Genomic DNA, 12,519 nt, shown 5'->3' with positions numbered 1-12,519 from the left:
GTAGCTTTCAAAGATATTTTCATGGGGAGTAGAGTCCAAGTTGACTTTTCCCTCCAGCACTTTCCAGTCATCCTTCCATTGTTTTCTGCCATGCATTGTTTCTGAGGAGAAATCTGCAATACTTTTTACATTTGTTTTTCTATATGTTATTTTCTCTCCCATGGCTATTTTTAAGATATTTTCTTTCCACTGAGTTTTAGCAATTTGATTATGATGCCCTTCATTAGTCTTCATGTTTCTTTTGTTTGGGGTTCATCGACCTTTTTGGATAGATGGATCCAAATTCAGAAAATATTCAACTACTGTTTTTTCAAGACCTTTTTGCTTCCCCTTTACAACTTTTATATCATACATCTTTTAGGTTGCTTGAAATTGTCTCCCTACTCACCAACACGCTATTTTACTTATTTTTTAAAGTTTTTTCCTCAGTGTTTCATTTTAGATAATTTTATTATTTGAAGATATCATGATCTATCTTCAGGTCGCATAAACATTTCCTCTTTAGTGTTTTGTTTGCTGTTAATCCCATCCAGTATATATTTTTCTCTTTGTTGTATTTTTATCTCTAGAAGTTTGATTTGAGTCTTTCTCATAACTTTCTCTCCTTGTCATGTTCATGCTTTCTTCTTGAACATACAGAGTATATTTATCATAGTTGCTTTATTGTCCCCACACTTATTCTACCATATGGGAAATTCCTGGGTATGTTTCTGTTGTTGATTTTTATCCTCATCATGAATTATGTTTCTTCTTTGCCTGCCTGGTAATTTTTTATTGGATACTAGACTTTAAAAAAATCTTTAGGATATATTGAAGCTTTGTTTAAGGATCATTTGGAAACAGTTTGATCATTTTGGGTCTTTTCTTCAGGATTTGTTAGGTCCAGAACAGCCTTTAGTCTAGGGCTAAAATAACTTGCTACTGAAACGGTACTCTCTGAGGATCCTACTTAGTGCTTAGTTAGGAGGTCTTTTCATTTTGCCTGTCATGGACATGAGCTATTCTCAGCCTAGTATAAACTCTTGGGATTGTTCTGCCTACTTTTTTCTGGTTCTTTCCTCAGCTCTAATAGTTTCATCCTATGCATGTGATATACTCAGTTACTTATCAGTACTCACTGCTTAATCCGCACTCAGTTATCTGTGTGGTAATTAAATCATTAAACTTCAAACAAGGTTATCACAGTGAGTTAAGAATAATGGCACCTGGGGCGCCTGGGTGGCTCAGTCGGTTGAGCGTCTGACTTCGGCTCAGGTCATGATCTCACAGTTCGTGAGTTCCAGCCCCACATCGGGCTCTGTGCTGACAGCTCAGAGCCTGGAGCCCGCTTTGGATTCTTTGTCTCCCTCTCTCTACCCTTCCCCGCTCATGCGCTGTCTCTCTGTCTCTCAAAAATGAATAAACGTTAAAAAAAAAAAAAAGAATTTAAAGATTAATGGCACCTAATTCACAGCAAACATAATTTCAGATCATCATATGGATGGCACCAAACTAGGTCCTGGCAGTGCTAAAATAGATAAAAACCCAGTGCTTACATTCATGAAATGCATAGTATATTAGCAAAAAAAAAAAAAAAAAAAAAGATACATAGACAAATTCAACATTGTGTAACAAATAGTGAAGAAAAATAAGTCCATGGCACAGTCGATGGAGAAATTTAAGGGACTGAAATCAAATTATTTGGAACCCCTTTCCACATTAATTGTTACATCAGTCAAAACTTTCAGTACTTAAAAATTTTCCTATTTGAAGTAAAACTAGCAATATTTACAGTTAGCTTAAAATAATCCAGTAAATTATGGTGAGTTTCCTGAAAGATGTTATGGAAATTACAATAGCTGTGTGCTATGTACTGTGGATAAGAAGGGATAATGTGATTTTTGCAATTTTTCCAGTAAAGATCACAGATGGGCCTTAGAGTAGAATTAGCATAATAGATGAATAAGGTAATAAATATCCCTCGTATAAAAAGGGGCTACATTACCCACCTGATGTTTAGTTCTCCTTTTATGTAAGTGACCTGTCTTTGCAGTTTGGTTTTAAAGTCCTCAAGAATAGGATCTACCTCTTATTTTTCTTGTTCTGATTTATATGCCATCTGTATTTCAGAGGACCATGCCATGATAGTAGCTCAAAATTCATTGATTAATTGCTGTGAATCTAAACTGTTCTAAGATTGAGCTATGTGTTATTTAAATTTTTTTTAATGTTTCCTAATTCTACCTAAATCTAGAAAATAAAACAAGAGAAAGAAGAGAGAAGGAAAGGAAAGGAAAGCTGAAGGGAGGGAAAGAGAGAGGGAAAAGATAGGAAAGAGAGATCAGCACAGGGGGCTGATTAGTATATATCCTGTCCTACCCCACCCACTCCATCACCACATGGACCTTTTGAAAATTTTTACTGATAGTTTTGAGATTCTGTGTATTGGGGGCACATATTTGATTAGCAAGTATGTGGGGGACCAATGTAAGTTTTAGGACTGTTAATTTTGCAAAACTGTTAGTGGTGTATGTTTAGTTCAGTCCAGTTGTCAAACAGGTTAAGAATCTCAGGCAAGTGTTAACTGCATTCATTTTTGTAAATGGAGAAGTCAAGGCAAAATAGATGTAAAGAAAAGTCCGAATAGAGACAAGGCAGAATTGTTACTGTTATTAGTGTGATTCAGTTCAGGTCGCTCATCTTTATAGGTCTAAGATGAAATTGATGCTGTAGTTCACAGCTCTAATTCTTGTGTGTAATGACTTAGATCCTTGCCAGAATGGAGGTTCCTGTGTAGATGGAGTGAATACTTTCTCCTGTCTGTGCCACCCTGGCTTTATTGGGGATAAGTGTCAGACAGACATGAATGAGTGTCTGAGTGAACCGTGTAAGAATGGAGGGACCTGCTCCGACTATGTCAACAGTTACACTTGCAAGTGCCAGGCGGGATTTGATGGAGTCCACTGTGAGAACAACATCGATGAGTGCACTGAGAGGTGAGCAAGCCATATGCTGAGGCACCAGTGTCTTATGGGGAAAAGGGAGAAAGGAGCACAGTAATGGGATTGCAGGGCAGGAATAAGGTGTCCATTTGGGTCCAATTCCATAGTCCTCTCCTGTTGCCCCGTTCCTGATTCCCTTGGGATATGTAGTTAGCAGGTCAAAGGTCAGAGGTTGAAAAGCCTAGTGGGATAGGTCTTCATTTGTTTCTAATGCTTGGGAACAGAAAGAGTTATAATTCTGTTCCATTCTCCTCTTGGTCTCTTGTTCATTTCAGCTGACAATTTAAAAATTCCTGTTTCTTCGCAGATTTTTCATCACTCTTTAGTAATTTCTGAGTGGTTTCTTTCTTTCTTTTTTTATTCCAACAAGTATATTATGTTTCTCTTTCAGAAAGAAATCTGGAGTCAAGAGCTATTTATGTAGCACTTTTCTTATAAGTTAAATTGACTTGGGGATAAAATGAAATGTGATACATGGAAAACCACAGAAGGACTGGGTAAAACCTGGAAACCTTCGCTTTCTCTAGGAATCTCTAATAAACTCAGCCTTTTAAATACTCTGAGCTTTTTGGTTGTAGAAAGGAAGCCAGGAAGCTGACTGGCACTCGGTGTAATTTAGAAAAAGAAAATTTACTAGATCTAAGAGTTTAAGATGCTTAGGAGCATTGGCCTCTGTAACTTGTTAGCTTCTACGAACCTTACTTTTTAAGGAGCAGGTGTGAGGAACCACATTACATAGCTGGAATTGCTCTCTCTGCTTCTTAGCTCCTGTTTCAATGGTGGCACGTGTGTCGACGGGATTAACTCCTTCTCTTGCTTGTGTCCTGTGGGCTTCACTGGCCCCTTCTGCCTCCATGAGATCAATGAATGCAACTCTCATCCATGCCTAAATGAAGGAGTATGTGTTGATGGCCTGGGTACCTACCGCTGCACCTGCCCCTTGGGCTACACTGGCAAAAACTGTCAGGTAATTACATTTCATCCCACTCTGCTGAATATTACAGTTCTCTTCTAAGCAGAATAAACCCCTCCTAAAAAAGAAAATTCTGTCTTGGGGGATGTCTCTGAGATAAATCTAATAGCTGGTAGATTCCAAAATGGTGACATTGGCAAGATTATACAGATTAACAAGCGTAAGACTGTTGTAACAGGCTAACCAAGAACTACAGAAAAACACACGTGGGAAATAAGCACATAGATGTTTTTTATGTTGGAAATACAAAAAGGGAAGTAAAGAATAATTAAAATAGTCTTTAAAGGTCAGATACAGTTTCTAGGAGGATAATGATAATAATTACCATGTCTTGCACTGTTATTCTCAAAACCAAGTTAGTCACATGTCTTTTAAATTCAAATATATAAATATACATTTTCATATACTGTTAGGATGGAAGGACCCCTCAGAGCCAACTAGGGCAGCTTTTCATTTCATGGAAGAAGAAACTGAGTCCCCAAGGGGCAAAGTAACCTTTCCAAGGTTGCATACCAAACAGCATTATGTTTAATTTTATGCTATTTTTACCTCTTAAACAATGATGGGATGATAGAATAACAGAACTCCAAAGAATTTAGGATTAAGTGGCCAAATTTAACTAGCCTTACAGGGTACGCTTCCATAAGGCTTTGGCTGTATTGGTCATGCAAATAACCACCACTGCATATTAAACAGCTTGGTGCTGATTCTGTGGATTAGAAGGACATTCTTCCTCGGGCTTTTGTTCATTCTCACGGTGTGAGGTTACATGTGCCAAGAGAACTCTCCACCCATACCCACTGGCACCTTCTTTCATGAACACTCCATGTTGTGAGTGTGACCTTGCTCTGCCCGGGGGTCAGGTCACCACATGTGAGCTAGGGAGAAAGGGACTAGTCTGCTCATATTCTTGGCCTCATTTTTCATAAGCTCAATTTTCTCCCTCCAAGTAAGCTCTGTGGCAGCTTTTAGGTTTAACAGGCTTTAAGTCCTTTTACTCATATCCACCATGGACAGATTTGATTGAGACCCATGTAGATTTGTCCCACAGGATTAGCATAGGTGTCACAGTCCTGTCTGATAGCTGTAACTTTCTTTCTTTCTGGCCCTACGTGGAGGGGGGGTGGGGTGTCACAGATCTGGACATAATCATAACATTAGGAAATAACTTAACCTATTAAATATTAGACTCCCTCAAATTCTTAAGCTTCTGTCGTAACAATTTTTTTTAAGTAGAGCCAGAGGAATTAGACTATATAAAATAATGAGATTACCTGGGAACACTGGACTATTTTAAGGCTTGGGTGAGGGATATATATATATATAAATTTTTTTAATTAGTGTGCTTTCCTTTGATTCTTAAAATGCAGTAATGCAGTGTGACATTTTCTTCATTTCTGGTATTTGGATATTGATGTACGTGTATGCTTCCGTTTTCAGACCCTAGTGAACCTCTGTAGTCGGTCTCCATGTAAAAACAAAGGTACTTGCGTTCAGGAAAAAGCAGAGTCCCGGTGTCTGTGTCCGTCTGGATGGGCTGGTGCTTACTGTGATGTGCCCAATGTATCCTGTGAGGTGGCGGCTTTCCACAGAGGTGAGCTCTGCCCCCTTGGGCCCTGGGGTCACTCCCTGAAGTATCAGCCAACTAGCAGTGTTTTAGAGCAGGTATTGTTATCATGGGATGAGAGGGAAGAGCAGACAGGGGTGGGTGGGCAAGGCTCTACAGACAGGGTCTGAGACGGAAGGTGAAAGGGCAGAGGCACAAGCTTAGAGGTTTCAAAAAGAAATGTATTTAAAATGAGACAAAGGCATATTCCACTTTCAGAGCTTATTTATTTTTAATATAAATCTGGTGCTGAGTGTCATAAACTATACAATAGTACAGTTAGTTGGTCTGAACCTGATGTGTTGTGTGCTCTTCTGTGATGTCTGTCCTGTACTGGGCTTCCTAGGGGTGTCCATTGACCACCTGTGCCAGCACTCTGGCATCTGCATCAATGCTGGAAACTCGCATCAATGCCAGTGCCCCCTGGGCTACACCGGGAGCTACTGTGAGGAGCAGCTCGATGAGTGCTCGTCCAACCCCTGCCAGCACGGAGCCACTTGCAGGGACTTCATCGGCGGGTATAGATGTGAGGTAAGTTGCGCTGAGCAGGCAGAGGTCAGAGACCTCCCAAAGATGGCTCAACTATTGTGAGCCCTAGCATACTGAATTTAGCTGCCTATGACTTATTTTTACAGTTTATAATTTTTTTTTAACCGATCATCATTACATTGTTTACTGATCACCATTTCTTTCAGTTCTCTTGTGTAATAAGTTAGCATAGAGGTCTGCGACCGTCTCATTCCACAGAGTTGCCTTAGGATTCAGAGCCAACATTCACTGCCAGAGTGCATTTCACAGGCCAACAGCTCAGTGGCCCCTGGCACTTCCCTGAATAGCAGCTGAGATAGGAAAAGCCACTTTGAGGTGTGTCCCAAGTTGCTTAGCCTGTTCCATGTAGCATCACACTAAGTATTACATGTATGTATTTGAGGAAGTGTGTGTCTTAAGGAATATGTCACCATCTTCCTATTGGCTGGGCTGATAATGGTTACAGCAAGATGTTAACAGAACACCAGAGACTTGAATTTGATACCAGTTCAGGCCACCTAGGAACACCAAGAAAAGCGTTACTTCTCATAAATGAACCAAAGATTCCCTCTTTATATTGGCCCTGCAGTTATTTCCTCCCGTTAGTTCAAAAGCCACCAATGCCAAACTCAAATTTTTACACATCCAGTTGTTTTAAAAATAGCCCTAATGAGCAGATTTTTAGCAATTCAGAGCCTTCCTGTTTTGTGTATTCTGCAAAACTGTACCCAACGACCCCCCACCAAGCCAGTGTTGCCCTTCAGAGCTTTCTGACCAGATACTCTGGCTTGGCTGTAGAGTGACATCACCAAACATGTAAGCCCCCTCTCTGTTACCCCCTTCCCTTGGAATTCACTTGCCTTCCTCTCCCTACCCTCCTCCCTGCTCTGGACAGTCTTGTGCTGTGAGGGAAGCCCTCACATGCAAACCTGTCAAAGCACTAGCCAATAAAGCCACTTCATGGTCAAGGTCTTTTTCCCTCAATCAGCCCTGAAATCACTCAAACCCCATATTAGCTAGCACTGCACACCCCATCCCTGTCTCAACCAGTTTCTCACACATACATGCGGTTTCCTGAATCTAGAGGTCAATAAATGCAGTGTGTTAACTACATACCATTGGACTGAGTTATAGGGTCCTCATCACATACCAAGGAATGCGTATTTTAAAGATGGAAAAACCTGCACGGAGGAGCAATGAAAGTTTCGTGCGGGGGCAACTCTTGAAATATCCCTCAGAATATTCAGTCCTTGCCTTTGCTATAAAGTGGCCTTTCAGCTGGAAGATGTAAATGCCAGTAAGCTGCAAGTTGGCCCGGCGTAGGATGATTGGTAGGACGTGTGATAGTGCCAGAGAAACGTGTAAGAGCTGGGTGGGGGCCAGGGGGTGAGCAAAGGTATACAGCAACCTTTGAGATCTCATTTGCTCTGGTGGGCTGTTTCCAACAATGCTCCAGTGTTTCTTCCTTTTTGCTTGTTCCTGTCAGTGTGTCCCAGGATATCAGGGTGTCAATTGTGAGTATGAAGTGGACGAGTGCCAGAATCAGCCATGCCAGAACGGAGGCACCTGTGTCGACCTTGTGAACCATTTCAAGTGCTCCTGTCCACCAGGCACTCGAGGTATGAAGTCAGCCCTACCTGTCCTCCATCTAGGACATTTTCTCAAGTTATAAGTCCATTTTTGTGTGGAAGACATTTTTAAAAATTAACTATTTAGTTCTGGATTCTGGTCATTCAAGCCATTTCCTTCTCTCGTCTCTTGCCTAGTTGTGATGTTCTGACTCATGTTCTCAGTTCTGTCTGGTGGTTGTTGCCATCTAATGTTCCGTGAAACACAGAATGTGGAAATGATACAGTGTTGCAGCAAAATTAGCCTGGTTAGCAGGATTTCTTGGTGCTTCAAGGGAAAATAACTAGTGGTCTCTTGAATAAATAATTCACATTTACTAGTTTATGTATTTGTTTAAACCTGCCAAGTTTTGCCTCCATAAGGTGGGGGAATGAATGAAATGAAAACATTTGCTTATTTCCATAAGCCCAGGGGAGGAAGTTGATGGACTACAGCTGCAACTAAGAATTGCAGTCAAGCCTGTGGAGTCCAGCCCTAGACTGAATGATGGAGCATCGCCCCTGCCTCCAAACAGTCTTCTGGAGAGAGCTCAGAGTATTGTTTGTTAGAAGAGGTGTACTTATAACCCTACCTGTTCTGAGCAGCCTGTAAAAAAAATTAAAAAAAAAAAAATGCTGAAGCCATCCACGATGGCAAAATTCATTCTCAGTGTCAAAGAGAATAGAATGTCAGGGAAGAATTTACACTTAGACCTTTATGTTCATGAATTTTGACAGTTTACCTTCCTTGAGTTCAGAATTTGGCTAAATTAAAATAGGAGAGCACCCCCACTAATAGGCTAGTCACTGAGCAATGAGGTTAAAGAGGAAGAGAAAACTCAAGAGAAATGGGTTTTTAATATCTGAAATTTGTCCTGTGAAAAGGTGAGTTGTTCTCTGCTCTAGAAATCAGTAGTTCAAAGGGAAGTAGAAGTGATTTTGATTCATTATTAGTTTGTTCCTTTTAGTAATTTTACCGTTTAGGACAAGCTCTGATTCTGGTAGTGGTAGATCAAATCTCAGATCTCATTGGCTTAACACAACAATGTTTTTCGTTTGTTTGTTTTTGTTTTTGTTTTTTTGGTCACTCAAAGTCTGAGTGTGTTGAGCTACCTCTCTCTCTTTTTAGATATGTGGTTGCAAGCCCTTGGCCTCCAGGGCCTGCAGGGCAGAGGAGGAGAGACACTTGTAGGGCCATGCAGCAGCTCTCACTACCTCAGTCTGAAGGTGACGCACATCATTACTGCTCACAGCACACCAGCCAGAATTAGCAAAATGGTCTCCGCCTAACTCCAAGGGAGACTGGGAATGTGGGAGAGCACATGGATATTTGTTACACACTAAGATTTGTCCTATACCATAATCATTTTATAAATTACAGATGTCAGCCTTAGAATGGACCATTTCATAAAGCAAAAAAGTTCTCTCTTCTGTTTGTTAAGGATAGCTTAAACATAGTTTTGCTATTATTATTGACAATCTGTTTCTTTCCGTACTTTGTATATGTCATCCAACTGCTTTTGACCTCCAGGTTTTTGTTTTTTCATGTGAAATCCTTATTAAGGATCCCTTGTGCGGGGCAAGTTGCTTCCCTCTTGGTACTTTCAGAATCCTGTCCTACGACCTTTTGGTTATGATGTGTGTAGGTATGGATCTCTTTGAGTTTATCATCAGAATTCATTGCGTTATCATACTATGTGTGCTTGCTTAGGTATGTAGAATGGTATTTATTTCTCCTGGCTTGACTTCTCTGTCCATTGGTAAACACTCAGGACCCTGTCAAATCCTAGAAGCTCATTGTGAGAGTTATCACAAAGATTGTTTTTATTTCAGTACTCCTGACCTTTGGATCCTGGCCTGGGGAGCACCTCCAGTTCCAGGTCAAGGGCTGACTATTCTTCCTGTCTCTGCTATTTTGCTCCAGGCTGAGGTTGAGCTCATTGCCACTTGACAGGTCTGTCCACTACTGCTGGTTCCCTCCTGACGGGAGGCATCACATTCATTTTACTAGCAGTCCCTAATTACCAGATATTCTGTGACAGTGGAATCACAAACTGGTTTTGTTCTTTACTTTTGTGTTTTTGATTTAGTTTGTAAATAGGCAATATATGCACATGGTCCAAAATTTTATACATAGATGCACACGCAACAAATATATACACATGTAGCAAAAGCGTGAGGTGAAATCTCCTTCTGTTCTCCTTCCCCATACCTAGTTCTTCCTCTCCCACCACCAAGTAACCTCCACTTTATTTTACTTTCTTGTGTATCTTTCTAGAGTTTTTTATGTGTCCTTCAGAATTTCTTTATGTGTGTAGTAGTCAAATACAAAGATATTTTTACTTACCCCACTTCTTACTCTGAAGATAGTGTATTATTAGTTACCCTCTTGCACTTGATTTTTTTTTTCTTTACTTAATTGGAGATGTTTCCATATCAATTTGTAGAACTTCCTTAATCTTTTTCATCCTACAGAATTCCCTATTAGCATACCATAATTTATTTAACCAGTGCCCTAGTGACAGGAATTTGGGGTTTCTTGCATGTGTACATTTGTAGATAAATCTTCAGAAATGGAATTGCTGGATTAGAGAATACGTGCATTTTGATTCATACTACTAAATTGCAGTGTATCAGCATACTGGCTTCTCCACAGTGTGTGGTTGGACGTCTTCTCATCTACAAATCATTTGGTTTTCCTCTTTCAGTGGTTTCTGTTTGTCTCTATATCCTTTTTTCCTGTTACATTATTCATCTTAATATTTAACAGAGATTATCTATGATACAAAATATTATCAATATGTTATTTTTTGTCTTTGATTTTCTTAATGATTTTTTTCATGCAGAGCTTTTTCTTTTTTCTTTGAAAGATTTTTTTTTTAAGTTTACTTAATTGATTTTGAGAGAGAGTGTGTGTGTGTGTGAGCAGAGGAGGGCAGAGAGAGGGAGAGAGAGAGAGACTGCCAATGGCTTTGCACTGTCAGTGCAGAGCCTGATGTGTGGCTTGATCCCACACACCGTGAGTTCATGACCTGAGCTGAAACCAAGCCTCCCAGGCACCCCCAGAGCTCTTTATTTTTAATCAGATTGGAATTATCAGTCTTTTTTTATGGCTTCTGGATTTTGAATCCTAATCAGCAACACTTTCTACACTCTAAGACTGTAAAGGAATTCTCCCATATTTTCTTCAAATACTAGAATACTGGAGCATTTTTCCATGTGGCTGCTGATTTGTCCCAACACAATTTACTGAATATTTGATCTTTTACACAATAATTTGAGATGGCACCTTTATCAAATTATAAATTCCCATGTGTTTTTGGGTGTTTTTCTGGATGTTCTTATTTGCTTTATTGTTCCATTAATTTATCAATACCACTCTGGTTTAATTATTAAGGATCTTTGTTTTCAAGGTTTTCCAGGCTATGGTTATAGTTTATTTTTTCATATAATTTTAGAATCAGATTGTCTGTTAAAAAATCCTTATGGCATTTTTTTTTTATTGTGGTCACATTAAATTTATGAATTTGTGTAGAGAAAAGTGGCATCTTTACAAGGAGGAGTCTTCCTAACCAAATCATAACATCTTTTCATTTATTCAGATCTCTTTTGTGTCTTTCAGGACTATTCTAAAGTTTTCATATAGGTGTAGTACATTTCTTTTTAAGATAATTCCTATAATTGGAACGCTCACTCTCAGTCTCTCAAGTAAATATTTGAAAAAAAGAATATTCCTACAATTTGTGTTTTGCTATTGCTATTGAAAATAAGGTATTTTCTTCCATTTTTCTTTCTCCTTTTTAATAGTCTTGCTTATATTAGTGTATGCTACAAATGCAAGTGGCGGGAATACAGAACTGTTCTCCTTTATTTTGTAATTTTTTTTTTAAGTTTACTTACATATTTTGAGAGAGAGAGAGTGGGACAGGGTCAGAGGGAGAGAGAGTCCTCAGCAGGTTCCACACTGACTCAAGACTCAATCTCACAAAACTGTGAGATCACGCCCTGAGCTGAGATCAAGAGTCGGACACTCGGAGCACCTGGGTGGCTCAGTCGGTTAGCCGCTGACTTCAGTTCAGGTCATGATCTTGCACTCCATGAGTTCGAGCCCCACGTTGGGCTCTGTGCTGACAGCTCAGAGCCTGGAGCCTGCTTCAGATTCTGTGTCTCCTTCTCTCTCTGCCCCTCTGCCTCTCATGCGCTCTGTCTCTCTCAAAAATAAATAAACATTTTTTAAAAATTAAAAAAAAAAGAGAGTCGGACACTTAAACAACTGAGCCACCCAGGCACCCCTCTTTTGTAATTTTTTTGAATCATTCATGGAACCAGCTCTAGAATTTTCATTGATTTCTTTTGTAGTTTCTCAAAAATATTTACAGATATTCATACTAGATGGCTCATTTACATCTATAGCACATTAAAATGAGTTCTGTTTTAAATGGAATAACCTTTGAGCTCTCAACAGGATATTTTCCCTATATTTTTTAAAAATAAGAAACTAGTACACATTACTTTATAGAAAAAGTCAGTGGTCTAAAACTTAAAACATATCACTCCAAAGTTAGTTCCATTCTTACCAATGTTTTTCCATACTCGTAATTTATGTATTTATTGTTATAGTCTCTTTTGAACTGTTTTTATAGTTAGAATCAAAGGAGTAAATTAATGAAAACTCCTGGGTTTCTCTTGAGCTCAGATTCCTGGTCTCTCAGGTGGGACAAATAATGCCAGCGACCCCACAGGGGACCGCTTGGGTGGGTTGTGGCGGAGAGTATGCATGAAACACCGAGTGTGTTCTTTCCTTCACTCTGGTCACTGGGAGCA

The 12,519-nt window shown here is 39.6% G+C and overlaps 1 protein-coding gene across 2 annotated transcripts in view; it reads left to right on the top strand.

Annotated features, from left to right (window-relative positions):
• Positions 1–12,519, top strand: part of NOTCH2 (notch receptor 2) — a 163,215-nt gene that overhangs the window by 132,231 nt on the left and 18,465 nt on the right. For both annotated transcript variants that reach the window (XM_027058256.2, XM_027058257.2), the window contains exons 18-22: positions 2,747–2,975; positions 3,747–3,948; positions 5,395–5,548; positions 5,907–6,091; positions 7,575–7,707. In XM_027058256.2, coding sequence (XP_026914057.1) covers positions 2,747–2,975; positions 3,747–3,948; positions 5,395–5,548; positions 5,907–6,091; positions 7,575–7,707 — 903 coding nt within the window. The remainder of the gene's footprint in view (positions 1–2,746; positions 2,976–3,746; positions 3,949–5,394; positions 5,549–5,906; positions 6,092–7,574; positions 7,708–12,519) is intronic.

The sequence above is a fragment of the Acinonyx jubatus genome, chromosome C1 (genome assembly GCF_027475565.1).
Source record: "Acinonyx jubatus isolate Ajub_Pintada_27869175 chromosome C1, VMU_Ajub_asm_v1.0, whole genome shotgun sequence".
Taxonomy (NCBI): Eukaryota; Metazoa; Chordata; class Mammalia; order Carnivora; family Felidae; genus Acinonyx; species Acinonyx jubatus.
Note: the sequence above shows the minus strand (reverse complement) of the source record. Positions and strands in the feature narration are given on the sequence as shown.